At 39.9% G+C, this 19,788-nt stretch overlaps 1 protein-coding gene across 20 annotated transcripts in view; it reads left to right on the top strand.

The window, feature by feature from the left end:
- The window catches only part of sox6 (SRY-box transcription factor 6), a 151,170-nt gene that overhangs the window by 25,860 nt on the left and 105,522 nt on the right, over positions 1–19,788 (top strand). For 9 of the 20 annotated variants that reach the window (XM_081359802.1, XM_081359783.1, XM_081359804.1 and 6 more), the window contains exon 4: positions 8,162–8,212. The exons of 10 other annotated variants lie outside the window; for them this stretch is intronic. In XM_081359802.1, coding sequence (XP_081215928.1) covers positions 8,169–8,212 — 44 coding nt within the window. In that variant the 5' untranslated portion in view covers positions 8,162–8,168. Of the gene's footprint in view, positions 1–5,546; positions 5,567–8,161; positions 8,213–19,788 lie in introns of those variants that run through there. One more of the 20 variants, XM_081359789.1, reaches the window with a different exon arrangement.

Raw genomic sequence — 19,788 nt, 5'->3', positions numbered from 1 at the left:
CAAACTATGTAAACTATGTACACCAACTATCTGAAATAAAAAAATATATATTTCAAGACGTATGTCAGTCATTTAAATGCAAAAAGCATTTGCATTTAAATGCAATTGAAATAAAGGCCAAGCTGTCAGTATCTATGTCCAGTGTCTTTTTCATTTCAGTTTTCGCACTGTTTAAATATGAGGAAGAGAAGAAATGTACCCGTTCATCGTTCCTCCCCTAATGCTCTGATTCTTACCAGTCTATAACACATTTATTAATCTAAATTCCTTGGCAACTTTAATCTGCATGTTTAATTAATCACAAAATGAGGCAGTAAGTAATTTGGGCGAACGTGTGGCTTGCATGCGCCCGGCATTTAATCACTCCTGCACGAAGTCATTTGGAAACACCTGAGGAAGAGGCGGCATCTGTTTGAACAGGCAGAATACACTCTTTGTCAGTGTGTGCCATTCATCTAATAAAGCTGCCGGAGCCTTCCTTCATTTTGCATTTAGCGTGTCTCGCTGTTGATGTCTCTGTGGGGCCAGTGTCTTCAGGAATGATTTTCTGTTAAATTTTTTTAAATAGACAGCTCTCCTGGACCCCTAATGAAAATGAATAACCTTTGGGTGGTTATTTTCCCATCTATTAACAGTCTCTCCCCAGCTACAGTTCTTTACTAACCCTCTTTTTGATTGTTGTCAGAGTGGCTGTTCAATAGGGGTCGGCATTTTAATTTAATCAGCCTGATTGAAAAAAAAAAAAAAAAAAAAAACCTTCGCTCTCTTCTACCACCCGAAAGGCCCAATGGAACATAAAATTTCATCACTGTAAATTTAGAATAAAATTTAATTGTTGGAAATTTAATTATTGTCATGAAAGGAAGTCCTAAGGTCTTGAGACATCTGCGATGGTTGAGATCCTCGCTGAAGTATTTAGGGCACAGTATCCATTCGTTTTCTTATTAGTTCTCATGAGGTTTCGTTCTGTGACGCCAAGAGCATCATATTCTGGCTCTGCACCTATTTTTCTGCACGCATACTGGTGTGCCCTCTCAATCCACAGGGTCGTAAGGGATACGTTTTTCAAATGAAATGCACTCCATTTATTTGTACTACATTCGGCTGGTGTAGTCTAGCAGACCAGACTGGCTTCGTCTGAGAATTGACCATTGATCATCTAGAGCAAGACTATTTTCAATAGTCTTCAATCACCCCGCTATGACCTAACATCCCAACAACACCCTGTCATGGCTGTGGCGGTGACTTCTGCCAAGGTTTATTCAATATATCGTCCTTTTGATGGTTTGATGTGCTTTATCTAATTTTCAGAAGAATTATACATAATATAAACTTGGCAGTCTTCCCTCGTTTCAAGGTAAAGACAGTAACCAAGGTAAAAAGGCGTTCTCTTATTGACTATATATAGACATACTGAGGAACATGACATTAATCTCCTGGCTTCCACAGCTGGGCATAATGCATAACTAAAAGTCCTGTAAAATGAATTAATGATTCCAACCATGAACTTTTCTCCCAAAATGCCATGAATCCTCCAGAGCTGATAATGTGCTCTGACCCTGGGGTGTGAAATCCTTGTTATGTTGAGAGTTGCCAGTTAATTGATTTGCAAATTATTTAAAGTTTGTGGGGCCCAAGGGAGCACTTGGCTCTAATGATGCCCATTCCCATAGTTTGATTCTCTCTGTATTACACTTTCTCAGCATGATTGTTATAAGGTAATGTCCATATAAAAGATTCAAAGTGCATTTTCCCCAATAGAAAAAGCTGAAATTTTGAAGTCTTGTTGCCTGAATTAGAGGGAAACTTTGACAATAATTGATAATTTAGCACAGAAACTCTAAATACAGTATATAAATTCATTTTTACTTCAAATGTTTACAAGCATTGAGAAAGAAATGTATATTTGTAGTTTTAATTTTTTTATTATTAATTAATTAATTGCATTTTATATATATATATATATATATATATATATATATATTTTTTTATTTTTATTTTTTTATATTCATTTAATTTATGTTTGCATTAATATAACAAAATGCAATAAATAAATGTGCATATAAATCAATATATTTTCAGTATCAATATAATTTAATATATTTTTAAATAATACATTTCATTCGTAATGATATTTATGAAAAATATATAAATTTACAAATTTATATTTATTTAACTGTTGTTGTATATGCTCACAGAAATCATTAATAATTATAATAAAAGTACAGTAATAACAGAATAAACTTGTATTGTTTATAATCTTGACTATTATAGATGAAGTTAATACTCAAAACTATGCATTATATTATGTATTTTTAGCTGCATTTCAAAACGATACACACTCACTTTCCTTTTTACATATTTTCTGCTAATTATATTGAATGTATAAAGGCAAAGTCATGCTATCTTATATTTGCCAGCCACCTGCATTAACCATATCTGAAAAGACGGCTTGTTCTGTTGATTTGGACTCGCAGCAACTTTTCAAACTTTATTAGAGACAGAGTGCATTTCATTGTTGGCTTTATCTCATTTACGTATCTTGACTTATCTTATTTTTTTTAATTTGCGGATCACCACAGCACAAATAAGTCTCCCAGTAATAAGGAGAATATTTTTAGGTGGGAATAGTTGAATAGTTGGGAATGTGACTTGCCCATGTAGATTTTAAAGGCATACAGTGCTGAGGTCATGCCCATTAATCTGAGGCTATCTGATAACCACTTGACTCGTAGGAATATAATTAGCACTTCTGCTCCTCTGCTGCATATAATGGGGTAGATTCTCCCACATGCTTTCATTCACAAGTGCACTTTTCCACCCAAACGCCTAGTGAGTCACTGAGATGAAAATATTATTCACCTTGAGTCACTCCTATCGTTATTTTGGAGTTTTTAACATTTCATTAATGAATGGAGGTTGTCTTTTTTTCTTCTGCAAAAAACCTTAGTCTTTTACAAAATGGCCTTTACATAATCTAATGTCTCACATGCAATGAATGAACAGCAATCTTGAAAGTAGTTTAACATTGTTACGTTTAAACTTACGCTCTCCTTCAACTAAAATAAAGCGTAAAGCGCTGAGGGGAAGAAAACCCCTGTGAAACGAGGAGCCGCTCCTGAGATCTAATTGATTTGTTGCGCAGATGTAAGTTAAGAGAGACCTCACCTTTTGCAGGGCTTGTAAGTTTGTAAGCACACGGTAATGTGTCCATTAGGGGAGTCAGATGCTCAGTTGGTTGAGTTGTAGAGGAAAGGTGCATGCTGTCTAACCCACTAAGTGGCTGTTTCTCTTTGCTAATATAAAAGAGACCCTGAGCCCTCATTAGCAAGCGCTGTCATTCAGACACAGAGTGTCGGCCTGATTTAAATAAAATGAAATGAAGATAGTTCTTTCTGGTCCCCTGGCTTCACTCATTGCCATAAACATATGCTCTGTGCCCTGCTTCTTTCCATCTTATTTATGACTTTAATTTGTTGTGTGGGCTGCGCTGGAAATCAAATTTAATACAATCCTCCCAGGGACCCTGTCATATAATAACATGGTAATTTCTGTGTATCCTTTTGAAAAATGAGGAAATTAATTCTTCCTGACATGTTCTAATTATTCCAGTGTGAACAGGCAAATCCAGTTTTTCCTCTCTCTCTCTCTCTCTCTCTCTGATAAGTGTCAGAGGCAGGCGCGCAGCCTCGACGGGCATCTAGGTGCTAATGCTGACCAGCAGTGCGTTTAATTTGAAACATGAGCAGACACCTTTCAACACACCTTCCTAATGTTGGGTTGCTCTGCACAAATTAATTCACTACTCATCAGGGTGGGCGAGCAAGGGGGGTTGAGACTAACGGATGGGACACCGGTGCTGTTAGCGAGAGTGTATTTAACCGGTGGGCTATGGTGGAGGGGGGAGGGGGAGGAAGCCCCTCTCTGTCACGTCGTCTTTTGTGATGCCGTTTGGAGATGTGTGCACTCGTGTGACAGGAGGACACCCGTGAGACGTGTTTGGATCTGAGGACAGAGGGATAATTTTTTCTCCTGTTCCCAGCACTGTCAAAACCTTTTCACACCTTTAGTGGCTAGGATGAGAGGGGATGAAATACTAATTTAATTAGACTGTCATCAGTCACTTCAATATATACTGTAGTGCTTTGGCTTTGCATAGAATCTGTTTCTGCCTTTTTATAAAACTTATGTTTCTAGTGCATTAATGCATTTAGCAGAAGCTTTTATCCAAATAGACACAGTATGTAGAAGGTATACAGGGGTACATAATTACTTTTGTGTCCCCTGGGAAGTAAAACCACAATTTCAATGTTGCTAAATCTACCAGTTGAGCTACAAAACGGGCGCTGAGATAAGAATTTATATTTTTGAACGGAATTTGAAAAATAATAATGGTAAAAATAATTGTATTATGGACAAGGCTGAGTATTTGTGTGTGACACAAAAGCGTAAACTCCCTATTACATCCTCAATTAAACCTTCTCTATTGCATTTCACCCAAGCACAGTGGGCTTTCACTGAGCACTCGAGTGTAGGCCAGTCAGCACTGTGAGATCACATGACACCGCGGGCCCTTATTATTGCCACATGTCAACATTTCATTTTGCCGTTTTTGCCAGGGCACAGTTGTGTCACAGTAGCTTCTGATTAGTATTACTGTGTTACCAGTCAAGGAACAGTTGATTGAGTGAGTCAAAACACAGAGTGCTGCCCTCTAATACCTGTCAGCGAGCGGCACTCTGAGGAAAAATATCCCTATCCCCCTTTAATTATGAACAGTGTTTAAGGCTCTGTGACGGGAAAAATAGACAAACAAAAATTGAGTGAACCTTTGGGTCGGGTTAAATCCAAAAAGGCCTAATTGATTTTATGTGTGTCTTCTGTAAGTGCGTGTTACAGAAGAGAACCTCCAAATTATGACGTCATGTGCACTGAAGAATAGAAGAGCTTTATAGTCTTATAGACGTCCCGTTATCACATCCCACACCCTCGGTGTTTAATCAGTGCTGGAGGAAGACGTGGTCATCTTCTTCATGGAATACATTTTTCGTTTTGGGAACTTCAGTTCTGTAAGATAATTACGTTAATCTGGTTTGTGGCCTTTTCTTGTGTATGAAGATGTAGCAAGATGTGTTTTACTGTCGAAAATGAATTTGTCTGGCTCTCCGTTCCCCTTCTGCTGTCTGGAGAACATCTATAGAGGGAGATTCATTGTAGTATGTACAATAAGTTTAGTCATGGAATCGCTGGGATCTCCATCTCTGGCCCTAGCCCACCCACTTTCCATGGCACTACATTAATTCAGCCAGTCAATTTGACTGAAAGTTTGAAATGTGCACTGCGTTAGCGAGGGAGGCCGTACAGAAGCCGTGTTAATAGCGAGGGCTTGTTGTCCATATGGTACTGTTTTAATGGAGCACATTTGTTGCAGATGGTGGGAGACTTCGCTTGGGCAGAAGCGGTTCTTGGCAGGTCTTGGGAGAAAAAGGCGCATGGAGCTTGACTTTTAACGCTGATGTTGATCTTCGCTGTTTTTCATTCAACAATCCGTTGCCCTTGAAACAAGGTCTGTTCTAAATTTAAGCCTCGCTTTACTCTGTTTATTTATTTCTTTTCGTTATGCGGAGACAATACTGTGTGGCTCAGTCACTTTTTCCTCAGCTCGGCCTGTAAACCGCAGCAAAATCCTCACACACAGGGATCGTCGTTGTCTCAATTTCTACAGTGAGTTGTTTTCAGCTGCAAGAGAGAGCTGAGGTAACACAGCAGCCAGAGGATAAGAAAATTGAGGGGGACACACAAACGAATCACTTGAACGCTACTGTTACAGTGATGAACTCTTACACTGTATAAAAGAAGAGGTATTACTGCACAGAGTGGTCTTCAAGTCGAATCTCATGAAACTGCTGAAAAACATCTAGTCATATTGTTCTTTTAGAATTCTTATTATTATTAATGTCCATTATTATATTTAAATTATAATAACAATTGTTATTATTATTTTGTTAAATGTAATGATGATGATAATAATAATAATAATAATAATCATAATAATTTTAGCATTTATATTTTTCTAATTTTAATTATAAATGATGTTTTGCTTAAAGAAAATGAAGCCTGTTTTAGAATATTTACGGCATTTTTTTAATGACAGCTAAGCACTATACCCAGAGTAAACACAATACAGTATAAAAAAAAAAAAAAAAAAATCGCATAAATTAGATTCACTATTGATGTAAAATGAAACCACATTTTCATGAGATTCTCCCATTAAGTGTAGAATTAAAACTGAATGGAAAAACCCTAATTTCCTAAAGTGCTTTAGGCCTTTACTATGTTGGGCGGTTATTCCAGATCTCACTTAACATTATAGTGTTATTCTAATTAGACAATCTAGATGCATGTTTCATATCCCTTTTTATTAAAATATTTTTAAACAGAATAAACGGACCTGATAATCAAACCACGCTTAAATCTAACCGTTACTCGTTACTATGAGCATGTTGTCCAAAAGAGACAGACGCTGTCACAATGCCTGTGTTTTTGCTGTCTTCTTGCTGCCCCCAACAAAAGCTAGAGTTGGAGAGAGAGATAGAGTGTGAGAAGAGGGGTGTGTGAGAGCGTGTGTGTGTTTTTAACACTTCCTTTGGAATAGTGAGGAGACACGCTTGATTGCCTCTGTTGCGTTTTTACTGTTTTCTCGCGTTGTCACTGCTGTGGCAGCACTTGGGTATTATGTGAGCAGAGCGCCCATGGCTGAAAACACTCCTTTCCCATCCCCCCCAACACCCCCAGACACCTGACTGTGAGAAAAGTCTCGGCGGGTCTTACGGGTCCTCTGGCCTGCTAAGTGCTGGCTGGCCTGAAAGGCGCAGTGTCCTTGGGGTTCTCTGATCTCACTCTTTCCATTCTCTCAGTGGCTTTGTCTCTACCCATCCACAGCAGCACAACTCACCACTGAGAGGAAAAGAAAGAGAGAGAGAGAGGATGAAGGGAGGGGAGAGGCATGGGGCAAATTACACCCATGTCACTGAAAGCGAAAGCATTTAGGAGGCAGAAGACTGAATGTCTTTTGACTCTGATGTGTCTCTTATTTATGATGATGATGATGTGAGAGAGGGAGTGGGGTGTTAGAGCATGAGAGAAATCGCTAATTAGTTTCAGCACTTGATGAATTCCGGTTCTGCAGTATTGCATTTTTAAAAAAAACATCTCTGGAAATGCATCATCTCTCGTCGTTGCTCCTGGAGGGACCAAAGTGAACTGATGCAGAGTGTGAACTTATATAGTGAAGCTTCACTATTTTTAGTTATATCTAATTATATAATATAATTCATGTTTTATTTATTTAACTAATAATGTGTGTGTGTATATATATATATATAGATAGATAGATAGATAGATAGATAGATAGATAGATAGATAGATATAATTTTTTTTTTTTTATACATATAATTGTATTATAATTTTTATTATTTTATCTTTCTGCCTTAGGCCACATTACACACTTTACACTGTCTTTTGCATACCAGTTTATTTTACTATACAAACAAACCCATGATCTTTATTAGTCATATGTGTATGTATGTCTTGGAAAGACCAAAAACTGAGACTAATGGAAACCCTTTGGAGACAATTTCCAAACATGTGCCCCCAAATTTGCGGCATTAGACTTTTTAGAACAGCCTCTGTGCGTAGTGATATCATGACCACATCATCCCGCCTCCCTGTGGTTGCGCGGCCCAGCATTGGCTCAGAGTTGGCCCCGTGTGGGCCCCTGTGGTCCAGCTTCTAGAAGCCGCCACGGCCCCGCCACACATGGTCCACAGCTGGACCACCACATGCTGCTTTGGGAGGAGCAGCGCCCAGGAACCACTGTCATACGATAACATATCATCAAAAATGGGACTGGAAAACCATGTACACTAATGACAAATGTCTGTTTCTCTGAAAAGACGGATGAAAAGCTATTAGTGGAGCTGTGGGGAGTGTTACATCTTTGTCCTTGCGTTTGGTTTGGAAGATAAAAATGTTTCAGGGACAGTCGAGGATGTGTTGGTGGTTTTGTCTGTTTTCTCCCCTCTGTTACTGTTTTAAAGTTGCCATGCTAACTTGTGCTCGCTCAGTTACAATGGCTCTCTGTGTATTTCTCCTGCTACAGAAACCAAATGCTGAACATGGAGGGCTTTCTGCGTAGCAGCTTTTTACTGAGGTTAGTTGCTTTAGTTTTTCTGTTGTTGCCACAGGGGGTCCAGCGGGCTGAATTCATCTGTCCTTTCACAGCTCCGATATCACACCACCTACTATTAGCCAACTTGTGGGATGATGTGTTGTCTCAGTCTGTGTTTGTGTATGTGTGCAAGTTTTAGCTCAGAAGTGTAACTCCTTCACACTCCCTCCCTGTAGATAATCAGACCTAAAGCATTACACCCTTCATACACCCTGTGCCACCCACCCCAGACCCTGTCAGTCAGTGAATGCATGCTCATGTCTGTCACCTTCCCTTCTGCCCCAGCTCACTGATTGGTCAGATTGGAAGTGGGGCAGAGCTTAATTTGTGATTCTCACCATTTCCTGTTTTGTGTGTTTGTGTTATAACCGCAGTCAAAATGAGTAAGGACATCATTATCCCTTCCCCTTCCTGTGATTCTAATTAAGAATTTGTGCTGTGTGTCTGTGTGTCACTGCACAGAGGAAGTAAAAAAACAGCGAGTGTGTTAGCCATTGGCTGTTCTCTCTCTGTGCAAAGCACCTTCCCCACACTTGAATAGCTAGCAACCCTAATTAGTGATCTCTCATTAAAAACAGCAGCAGCAACATCTGCCTTTCAAAGCTGCTGTCAGCCAAACTTTGCTAAAGCTAATGAATCCCCTTTGATTTCTTTTTTCAAAAGGTCATTTAGTTGATTAAATTAATAGCATTTTTTATTCTCTTTCCAAGATGTCAGAATCCATAAAAATGAATGGATGTTATTCATTAATTAATGATTATTAGATTTTTTAGTTCTTTTCATATCTATTAAATTATTTTTATAGCTATTCATTTTGATTTCAGCTAAAAAAAAACAACAACAAAAAAAACGCAATGTTTTTTTATTATTTTTTTTTTTTCTCCCCCAAATCCACATGGAATACTTAATACAATCTCCTGGTCTTCTGAAGGTTTTTTATTTTTGTTTTGTTTTATTTTTCACAGAAATGCATTGAATTGGGTTGTGCCTATTTATATGCCTTTTTGAAGCCACTGTCTTTTTTTAAAATTCATATCTATTAAACTTTTTTACACCAATATTTTTTTAATACTAGCAGAGAAGTATTAGGTAGAGACACCACTATAGTGATTAGTTGAACGTTTGAGGATTACTGAGACTGATTTGCACTCACTGACTCTGAAGGAGAAGAATAGACGGTAAGATCTCTGATCTCTTCTGCATATCCACATGGAAGACGGCTGCAGGCCTTGACCCGAGACATGAGTCTTTCCGGTGTGTTTGTGAGTAATCACATGTTTTTAGGACAGTCTGTGGCAAAAATGAATGCATACTTTGATTTACTCGAGGTAGATAATCTGTAAAGTAACATCAGTTTGGAAGTTCAAATTCACCTATTGTAATAGTTTTAGTTTGTCATTCAGGCATTCTTCCAGCTGATGAATTTGTTGGCATACATGTGACCCACTTAGATCGCTGTTGGCGGGATCTGTTTGAGCGTGCTGGATTATTGTCAGCTTGATGCTCTTATCTGCCCGCCGCCTTCCTTTAATGCTACAGAATGGAGGATTGTGTTTGACTTCAGCCACCTGTTGCAGAAGGATATATACCTTGGGGCAGGGCTAGAGGGGAGGGACGGGGCAGTAGGTTGAGAGAGGACAGTTAGCGACACCTTATCGCTTCCTCACTAATCCTTCAAGATGTTCAAACCCTTACCATGGAGCACCCAATTTTAGTTCATCCTAAAGATTACATTTTCCCTTCATTCTTTTTCTGAGTAATCATGTGATTAAACTGAAGTAAATGTAGAATTGCATGCTCCTAATGCACTTCCTGCCACATTGGAAGGTAATGTGTGATTGGTGGAGAGATATTTTGCAAATGAGCAGTAACATACAAGGAAGCCAATGCAGATGCTAATGTTATCCCCGAGAGATCAGAAATGACTCAAAAACGTTTTATGTCATAGCATGAAATCTGACAACAGAAAATGACTTTCTAGTAATGGATTCTAGTTTGTAATCATTTGTGTACTGTACGAATTGTATGAATAGTTAGAGTCAGACTCTCCCAACCAATCCGGTTTCAAATGTGTTCAATATAGTCATCTTGAAATTTCGAATAAATTCCATCAGGTGCTGAGAATTTGTTTCTGAGCAATACTCACACACGCATAATATTTTATTTAAAAGTTATTTGCATTTTTTCATTGACAGTGAAAACAGAGAAACGTGAAGGCCCTGTTTTCATTTAATTTTTAAAAGAAGCAGAATGGAATTATTTATTTTTCATTGACAGGCATAATGGACAGTGACATTTCTTTGATCACGTCAAATAATTGATAGCTGGGAAGTTTTGCCTATGGGTGGGAATGAGTGAGTGAGGGAGAAATAGAGTGAGGAAAAATGTAGAGAGAGAGAGAGAGATACAGATACAGAGACAGAGAGAGATGTCTCCAGCAGTTCTAGGCTAATCCCAGAGGAGAGGACCTCCTCCTCCATCTCTGCCATTATTTGATGTAATGAAAGGAGAAAGTGTGTAACAGCTAGATTGTTAATTAATTTACTCTAACAAGATGAAGATAAATGAAGCACACTGAAGGTTGACTAGGCAAAGGGGGCCCACTTAGCATTCCCTCTCCCCTCAGCCTCTGCTCGCGCAAACAAAGATCCGTTCTCACACTAGTCAGCACATGATTCAAATGACTAACTGCCTTCATCACTCTCAAAAACTCGTTTCAGATTTTACTCAAACTTTCAGGCCCATACTGACCTAGATTTGAAAGACGAAAAAAAGAAGCAGCTGAAAATAAAAATCTCTTAAGTTTTTAATGTGCTGTGATTTAATCGGATTCCAGCACTTCTGGACTGTCGCTCATTCGCCATGCATGCTGATGATTAATTGATATTATTTTCTATGGTTAGTTATTTTGTTTATAGCTATCAGTCACTTCATTGACGTGTTTGAGTTTGGCTTATGAGTCTTATTTTTGTGACAGCTGGGCTGGAAATTTTTAACCTAGGCCCATGCATTGCTTTATTGTAGAATAGATCAGAATGGCAGGGTCATTTTTTATTGAAACTAAGATACACAGAGATAATTCTGTGTAAACATGGGCTCAGATCTTCATGGTTCTAGCACAAGGAGACAACCTAAGCCCCCTTTGCCCAAAAGATGTTCTTTAGTGGCCCAGCCCCATTTAATAAATGAATAGTGGTGGTCTAATGCGGATTGGTGGTTATTTAAGCGGTGAGAGAAAGAGGCCCAGACGCACAAAAAAAGAGAAAAGCCAGACAGTTGTCTTCATCCAAGCCCTTTTTTCAGTGTTCTATCAAGGACCTTCTTTGCCAGACAATTCAGCATGGGCCCCGCATGGCAGAGCAGACCAATCACCGTGGCACCCATTCTCTGCTCCTTTATTTTTCAAGTCACCAACAATAGCTTGTTGATTGTGTGGACAACACCAGCACAATTACCTTCTCTGTTATGGTGGCCGAATGGCGTTTTAAAGTCCGCTCTTCCATAATAGAATCATTATTGTTATTCTTGTAGCAGGGCCTCAGGAGAAGGAATAGCTGCTCCCGGCATGTCATTATTTTGCAAATGTTCGATTAGCTCAACATGAACTGTGCGGCAAGAATCACAGCTAATTAGACAGAGGGAGCTTCGCCGCTGGCCCCTCCAGCTCCTGAGTTAAAAGGTACCACTTGATGGGCCAGTAATATAAAGAAAGGTGGTAAAAAGAGGGATTAGAGCTGTTGCCGTAGTAACTCCAGCTTCCATCTGCGAGACGAACAATGAACTTGTGTTCCTCCACCACCTTTGATTGAAAAATAGAAGTGAAAGAGCTAGCGCTCTGAAAGGACAAGACCCTTTTTTAACAACAAAGTGGAATTCTGGCCTAATAGGCTCTTTGGTAAAAGTTGTTTGGTAAGACTAGGGAAGGATAGAGGAGATGAGAGGTCGTCATGTAATCCAAGGACACCAAATGTCGGTGTCTCCCCGAACAATAGCAGTTTGTTTTGGGTGTTACGTTCGTTCGGCGCCGTCATGGGTGCGGGACCTGCAGATTGGCTCCTTTCGACACTTCTTGAAAGGAGATGGAGAGGGAGGAACAGAGGGAAGCGATGCAGTTTAGCAAGCAGGAACAAAAGTGCTGCACGGCCAAAACCTACTTGTTCCTAACTGACTCTGAATAAACATCCACTAGATTTACGCCTAAAATCTGGAAGAAAATAACTTATCCAATTAGAAGGAGCAGTCAGATGTTGTTTGGACGTCCTCCAGTCATTCCCAGCATTATTCCCAGTGCAGTGGTGTAGAGAGGGAGTGAGGGAGGGCAGAGGAGAGAACAGGTTTCTGCATGGCTCTGTGTGTTCCTGGCACTTTGTTCGCCTGATAACAGCGGCCTTAGCAGTTTTCCTGCCTGCAAGTAACTGTTTCCCTCCTCTTTCTATATTTACAGTAATTGTCCAACATAAGTAGGGGCGTATCTACAAATGATATTTTTCTGACATCCCACATTTGTAGTAGTTTATCATAATTTGAATGCTGTCATATTATCCCACATTTTCGAGTGTGACTTATACTAAAGTAAATTTATACAATAAAAGTTTCTGTAAGAATATATAACAATTAATATTACATTATTTGCACATTCATCTTTCCAGACTGTTTGTCCGTCCTTCAAAAAGCATTTGTCATGCAAGCGAACAAAGAACCGTTAGAGCTTTTTGTCAGGGACAATATGTTTATGATCTACAATCTCTGTCCCTCTGTGTCCCTCTTTCATTTTATATCCCCTATTAGTAGTGGAATATGTCTGCTCACATTAACCTAATTTATGGTCAGGGCCACTGTAACAGCAGCACAGGTTAATGAATTTGGCATTACTGAGTAACTGTTATTGAGGGCTGAGGAGGAGCCTAGCAGATGGGAGAGATTGTAAAGCTCTCTGCTTTGCATGACGACGGTTGAAAGACGGATAGGAAAGGAAATTATGTGAACATGATGAACCCCATCACCCACCTGCACAATTGTGTGAACCTCTTGTTTTCTGTATGGACGTTTCTGACTCATCAGATCATAATTTGTAAATCATGTACTGTACTGAGCCTGACTCAGCTAAATTCTAAATGGATTTTTTTATATGATTACCTTATCAGTTTGGCATGTAAAACAGTTCTTAGTTAAGCCATCCTAGAATACAAGTGCCTTGACAATAGACTTTCTCAATTTGTACCTCCTTTTTCATTTTATCTATATGCCTTTTTAACACATACATATACATCCTTTTTTAACACGCACATCAAAATCAATATAAATATAAATTATATTAAAATGTTAAAAATGTACAATTTATGTTACACTATATATTTATTTATTTTTTATTTTTTTTCTAAAATATCTCACGTTTTCAGCAAAAGTCTTCAGTCATTGAATTACTATTATTATTTATTTTAAAGAGGGAATCGATAATACTTAACCCAGTATTGTGCACTCACATTTATATACATCTTCTAAAGTGGACATACTTGAGTTTGAGTTTGCCTCATTTTTTGGCTCACAATAATATTTTGTGACATGCCAAATGGTTCATGATTGTCCTTTACATCGTTCAACACAATGAGTCTTAACAAAACTGCTCTGTGATGACTCACTGGTCCTTGAGCTTGTCTTCCAGCCATTTCACCCCCCCCCCCATCTCTCTCTCTCTCTCTCTCTCTCTCTCTCTCTCTCTCTCTCTCTCTCTCTCTCTCTCTCTCTCTCTCTCTCTCTCTCTCTCTCTCTCTCTCTCTCCCTCCATCAGAATCTTTTATTCCTCTCCTCTGCTTTCAAGGCACAAGTACTTCCGCCCTTTCTGCCTCAACACAGTTGTGCATGGCTCACCAACCCTTTCAATTTAGATTTCAATTATCATGTTAGTTTTGTGATTAGATTGTGTCCTCCAGGAATCAAACCTCGCTTTCTCTCTCTCTCTCTCTCTCTCTCTCTTCCCCTCTGCAATCAGATTGGATCTGATGAATTGCAGCTGTAATTACGGAAGTTATTGAATATGCAGATCGCTGATGACTAGCAGTGTATCTGTTCATAGTGCATTAACTCTAACTGTATCAAACAAGAGGCTTGTTCAAGACCCACTCAAGTAATGAGAGAGGGCCAGTGGATGCCATTAGCCAGAAATAATAGCACGCTTGAAAGGGGCGAACAATGCGATCCCATTAGGGTGCCTTTGTTTTATTCCCTGAGTTTATGCCTGTGTGTGTGTGTGCTATAAGATGGAGTTTTCTGGCTCAGTTTCAGGCCAGGTCAGCTGATGAAGCATTGACCAGCAGTTTTACTGTAAACATACAATGAGGTCTCTGCTGGGAGGTTATAAATTGCTCAGCATGAGGTATTTTCCCCAGCTCGCTCTGATTGGCCTTTTTAAAGGGACCATGATGCAAACTCTGAGACTGATAGGTGGTAGTTGGATGAGGAAGGGTGTCACGGTTTTGAGAGGGAGAGAGAGGGAGAGACAGGGAGAGAGAGGGAGAGAGAGGATAAAGTAAGTGCTTGAACATTGTTGAAGCTGCTCTCTGTCTCCAAACCTTGGCCTCTGGGTCCACTACATAATCACTCACACACACAAACACACCTCCTCTCGCCCTGCGTATGTCAAGCTGCTCTCCCAACAGTTTAATAGCAAGGGTGCTACAGAGCGCTGTAATCTACACTTGACTCCTGAGCTCATAATGTGACATACCACATTACACAGAGACTCAGAGACAGACAGATGCTCCCTAACTGGCCAAGAGATACTCAGTTAAAAGTAGACGGCCCAGTGAAGTGGTAGCATTAAATTACCTAACCTGTCAGTCACAAACTTTTTTCAAACTTTTTTTTCCTTAAGCCAAGAACAGTTAGAGCTGCTGAAGGGATAGTTCACCCAAAAATTTCAATTCTGTCATTTACTCGCCCTCATTTAGTTCTTAATCTGTATGATTTTCTTTTTTTCTGTGGAACACAAAAGAAGACGTTTTGAAGGATGTTCACGCTGTTTTTTTTTTTATAACAGTTTTTTTTTCCATAAATTCATGAAGACTTTCAGTGAATAACAACCCCAAAATGATGATTTGTTCCTTACTATTGTTAAGTTTGATCAAAAATACAGTAATGTTTTGAAATATTATTACAATTTAAAATATCCATTTTATTTTTTAATGCTTTAAAATATAATTTATTTCTGTAATGACACAACTGATTTTTCAGCTGTCATTAGTCTAGTCTTCAGTCATCCAGTGTCACATGATCCTTCAGAAATCATTCTAATATATTGATTTGCTGCAACCCAAAACTCTTCTTATCAATGTTCGAAAACAGGTTTTTTTTTTTTAACACTGAAAACAGCCACATAGGGAGTGGTTACATCAAGAAACGCTTATGGTGCTTTGAATACATGTATGCCTCTAGCACTACAACATTATAGTAAAATAAGCTAAACCAGCACTCACACTCACACTAAAATGTAAGAATACAGTGTGTGAGCCGTCTATACAGTTCTCCCCAGAAATGAGTCCTGGTGGGAAGTACACGTACACACACTCCCTGCATGCTTAAATTGTATGTAGCTAAATGGCCCACTCTTAAATATTTACCCTAAAACTGTCTCCATTTGCTGTGGAGGTGACATCAGAACAAAACAGAAGGAGCATCTGCCGGCATTATGCTTTCATAACGCTGCATAAAATGTGTTGTTTGTCGCCTTTAAAATGCAGCACTTTTATGAATAATGCAGCTCTCGATTTCAAGAGGAAACACTTAGAAGATGGATTCATAAAAAATAAATCCCCAAGTTAGTTTTTTCCTCTATGATCATAAGAGGAACAGTTAGAAAGTTAAGTGCCGCCACAGTAAATGAAACGAGCTCGTCAACACAATGCTAAATTGTTAGCTGCAGCACTAGTGAGATAAAAGGCACTCTCTCGGTTTCTTTGTAACTGCTGAATTATGGGGTCTGTTTAAGCTCTAATTAGTGTTCATTTCAGGAGTTTCCAGTCTTAAATGTGTATTAATGTAATGACAGAGGACGTGTTTGTTTTTAGGTGTCTAAGTGGAGAGGCTTAATACAGGCTAGCTAAATTAGCACATCCATTCTGACAAGTACTCTAATAACCGCTGCGGATTAACTTATGACCCTGTTTGGGAGCACAAAGCTTCATGTCCACTGTTGCTCCGGTGGACCAAACTCGCTGTAGTTAAGACTCCAAGAGGCTTTGGCGCCTGAACTGCTGGGCGCTGCCGCCTGGTTCCGTGTATATTATTAGGTTAATAGGATTTCACTTGTTTACACCAACTGTTAGCTTAACTCGAGGTCAAAGAGTGGGCTTAAACTTGTGTAATTGGCTTATTAAGAAGGATCAAGTAGCATTGTAGTGAGGGGTTAAAACACACACACAGACACAGTCAGGGTGCCATGCGACGTGCGTTGAGCACAGACTAGCTGCGTGCTCGCTGTTTTTTTAGTCTCTGATAACGCGCGGATTGCGAAAGATGACCTTTGTCAGTGGCTAGCTATTGTTTGCCGATTGGTTGCACACTCCGCAGGCTGTGAAAGACACATCTGCTGCCTTGCACGCAGAACTGAGAGGGATAAAGGGGAGGAGGAGGGGAGGGGAGGGAAGACCTGTGCCACACGTCCCACACTGCCACAATACCTATCCGCTTATCAAATATTTGTCTGGCCTTCGCTACCTATTTACTTTCCCTCTGTTTGCTTTGCTTATTCAAGTCTTTCTGTGCCAGATACAATGTTACCAAAGACTAGATGCTACAGTCTCTTTTTTTTTGTCCTGGGTCATTCACCTCCTTGCTGTCAGAGGGCACATGGACATTTTCTTTTGTTTTATAGTTTGCTTTCAATTTTCTCTTTCTCTCAGCCTTTTTCTGACTGAAAAGCGTATCATACACCACCACACTCTCGTTCATAAATACGTTAGCGATCCGGGTTGCTCTTTGCTTCGATGACAAACAGAAGTGGTGTTAATTTGCTCACTGCTCACTCACTCTTCCCACAAACCCTCTGCTGAATGGCCCAGCTCAAAATGTGTATTTGTTTAATATGTTTTTGATTGATTCAGGGCTGATGATCCATACAGTCAGTATTGAGAACACACACACATTCTGGAGCACAAAAGGCCTCTTTGTGTTGCTGGCAGGCAGGCCTTGTGAATTCGGGGAGTGGGGTTGAGATTACGCGATTATTTCATACAGGGGCCCAGGCAAATCACAGAGCCCGGTCCCCGCCGCACAGAGTGGGATGGCTGTGGCGACGATGAACCACAACAGAGGCCGAGCCCGAACCCAAAAGCGGTGGACAGCAGCCAGAGACAGATACAACCCACCCCGTCACACACTTGCGGTTTTTTAAAAGAAAGCAATTTAGTTAATGATTTCATTCTGAAAGCCTGTCATGATGCATGTGTCTTACCCTGCCAGGAAAAGGAGAGCAGGGTGGAAAGAAGGAAAGAAAGAGAGACGAAGGTGTTAGTCAACATGACTACACTTAAGTTCTAACTGCTTGCGGCTGCTGCACGGATCGTGTTACAGAATGGAGCAGACCGATGTAATGCTACTTACAACTTGCTGAGGAAGCCCGTCACAGACCGTAGACTTTTTTTTTTTTTTTTTTAGCTAGACTCCAGTCAGATATTTTTCCAGCTTGTTGAGAACATTTTTAAGACACTACTGTGCTGTTTCATCTGAAACGGGAGTGTGTGAGTTGGTCAGACTTACGGTTTAATAGTAGATGGGTGAGACATTTTCTGTATCAGTCAGCGGCTAATCCAGTAATGTGCCTGCTTTCTGGCCTGGGTACAAATCTACTGCACATTTTTCTGTTCAACCATGCTTGTCAACTCCAGGTTTTATTAGTCCGTGGTGCAGCATGTTTCGTATTCACTTTACCGCTTTTTCCCTGTGCAGCTTCATCTTAGCATTGCTAAAACATCAACCCTTCATGTACTCTCTGACTCAGATTTTCGTGGCAATTACACAGATCGATGGACGGACTCTCCCTCTCACCCTCTCTGTTCTCTCTCTCTCTCTCTCTCTCTCTCTCTCTCTCTCTCTCTCTCTCTCTTTTTTGTATCGGCTGTCAGTCATGTTGGTAACTTCTAACCACCTCCTGACAGACATGAGTGCCAACCGTTCGTTTAGCAGGGGTTTTTATTCAGCCGCCTTCGTCCGACCTGTCACCGTGGCCACACACTGTTGCCCATGCTTTCATTTGAACAGGGGCGAATGAATTAGTTTCAGAGGTTTAAATCAGCAATCAATGTCACTTGCCCCAACATAATAAGGCTTAATCATAGATCTTCAAGATGTGTCCTGGCTATATATATAATGATAATTCAGGAGAGAGAGAACATTGGAAAGCATAAGAAACAAGGGCAGTTTAGGTCACAGCATAAAAAATAATAAAAAATAAAATAAAATAAAAAGCATATGGAAGAGTTAGGGATGTGACTAGTGATAATTAAGGAGCTGTTGTCCACCCTGAATAGCACAGCATCGAAGGTAATTTCCTTAGTTTTCTTGCTCCACAGAAATTCCATTTATGAGATGAGAATGAAAGGGAACAAAACTGCTATTCTTTTCATTAGACGCTGCAAATTTTCCAATTTGGTTGACTAGCGACTGGTGAAAAAAAAAAAAAAAAAATCCTATTTTTGGAAAAGAAAGGAATTAAGGGGACAGTGGCTGGAAAAAGCAGGGCACTGTGTGCCGGCATTCCAGATGTCCAAACGGCAGTTGTACCAGCCCAAGTTTTTCTGGGCACGGGGTGCCAATGATGACCTCATGCGCTCCAGGCTGAAGACTGTAGGCATACAGTTCTCGCTGACATGGGCTTGAATAGCCCTCAGCCTTTCATGTGTCCATTCATTCTCTCCAGTCCTCTGGCGGCAAAATTACTCCCTCATAATTAGCCATTGTCCCAGTTTTTTGGCTAGTATGGAAAAAAGTTTTTTTTGGCTAGTCACTTTTGTGTATCCCCCGTTTTGCCCTTTTTTCCCCAGTCTATCACCCTCCATCTTGTTTAATTTGTTTATTGTGCAACCGAGCAATATAAGGCCCCTTTCCTCTGTCTATCTTTAGCATTAACACTTCATTCGGTCTCTGTCTTCTGTCCTCGTCACAGTGGACTGTGGGAGATTTTACACTCGATTTGTTGAATCCTTTGCTATAAAGTCAGCCACTCTGAAGAAAAGTATCTTTATAAATGACAGAGAGGACCTGTCCTTGAATGGTGCTTTGTTTACTGTTTTTCCAAAAAGGGGCCCCCACTATATTTCATCTGTCAGAGTTGCTTTTCTTTCCCCCAACAATGCTTGATTGTTTCCACACAAAAAAAGAAGAGAGGGACAGAGAGAGTAAGAGAGAGAGAGAGACAAACAGAAAGAATGAAAAAAACAAAACAAAAAAAAACAGGTTCAACAGACAGGAGAATTCTGTATTATATTTTCCTGCCAAATTCCGATCTCTGTTTTCCTTCCCCTGCACTCACAAAGGGCTCATAACTTACTGTCAACTGTGAGGGA

This window comes from Scardinius erythrophthalmus, assembly GCF_964197995.2.
Source record: "Scardinius erythrophthalmus genome assembly, chromosome: 2".
NCBI lineage: Eukaryota > Metazoa > Chordata > Actinopteri > Cypriniformes > Leuciscidae > Scardinius > Scardinius erythrophthalmus.
Note: the sequence above shows the minus strand (reverse complement) of the source record. Positions and strands in the feature narration are given on the sequence as shown.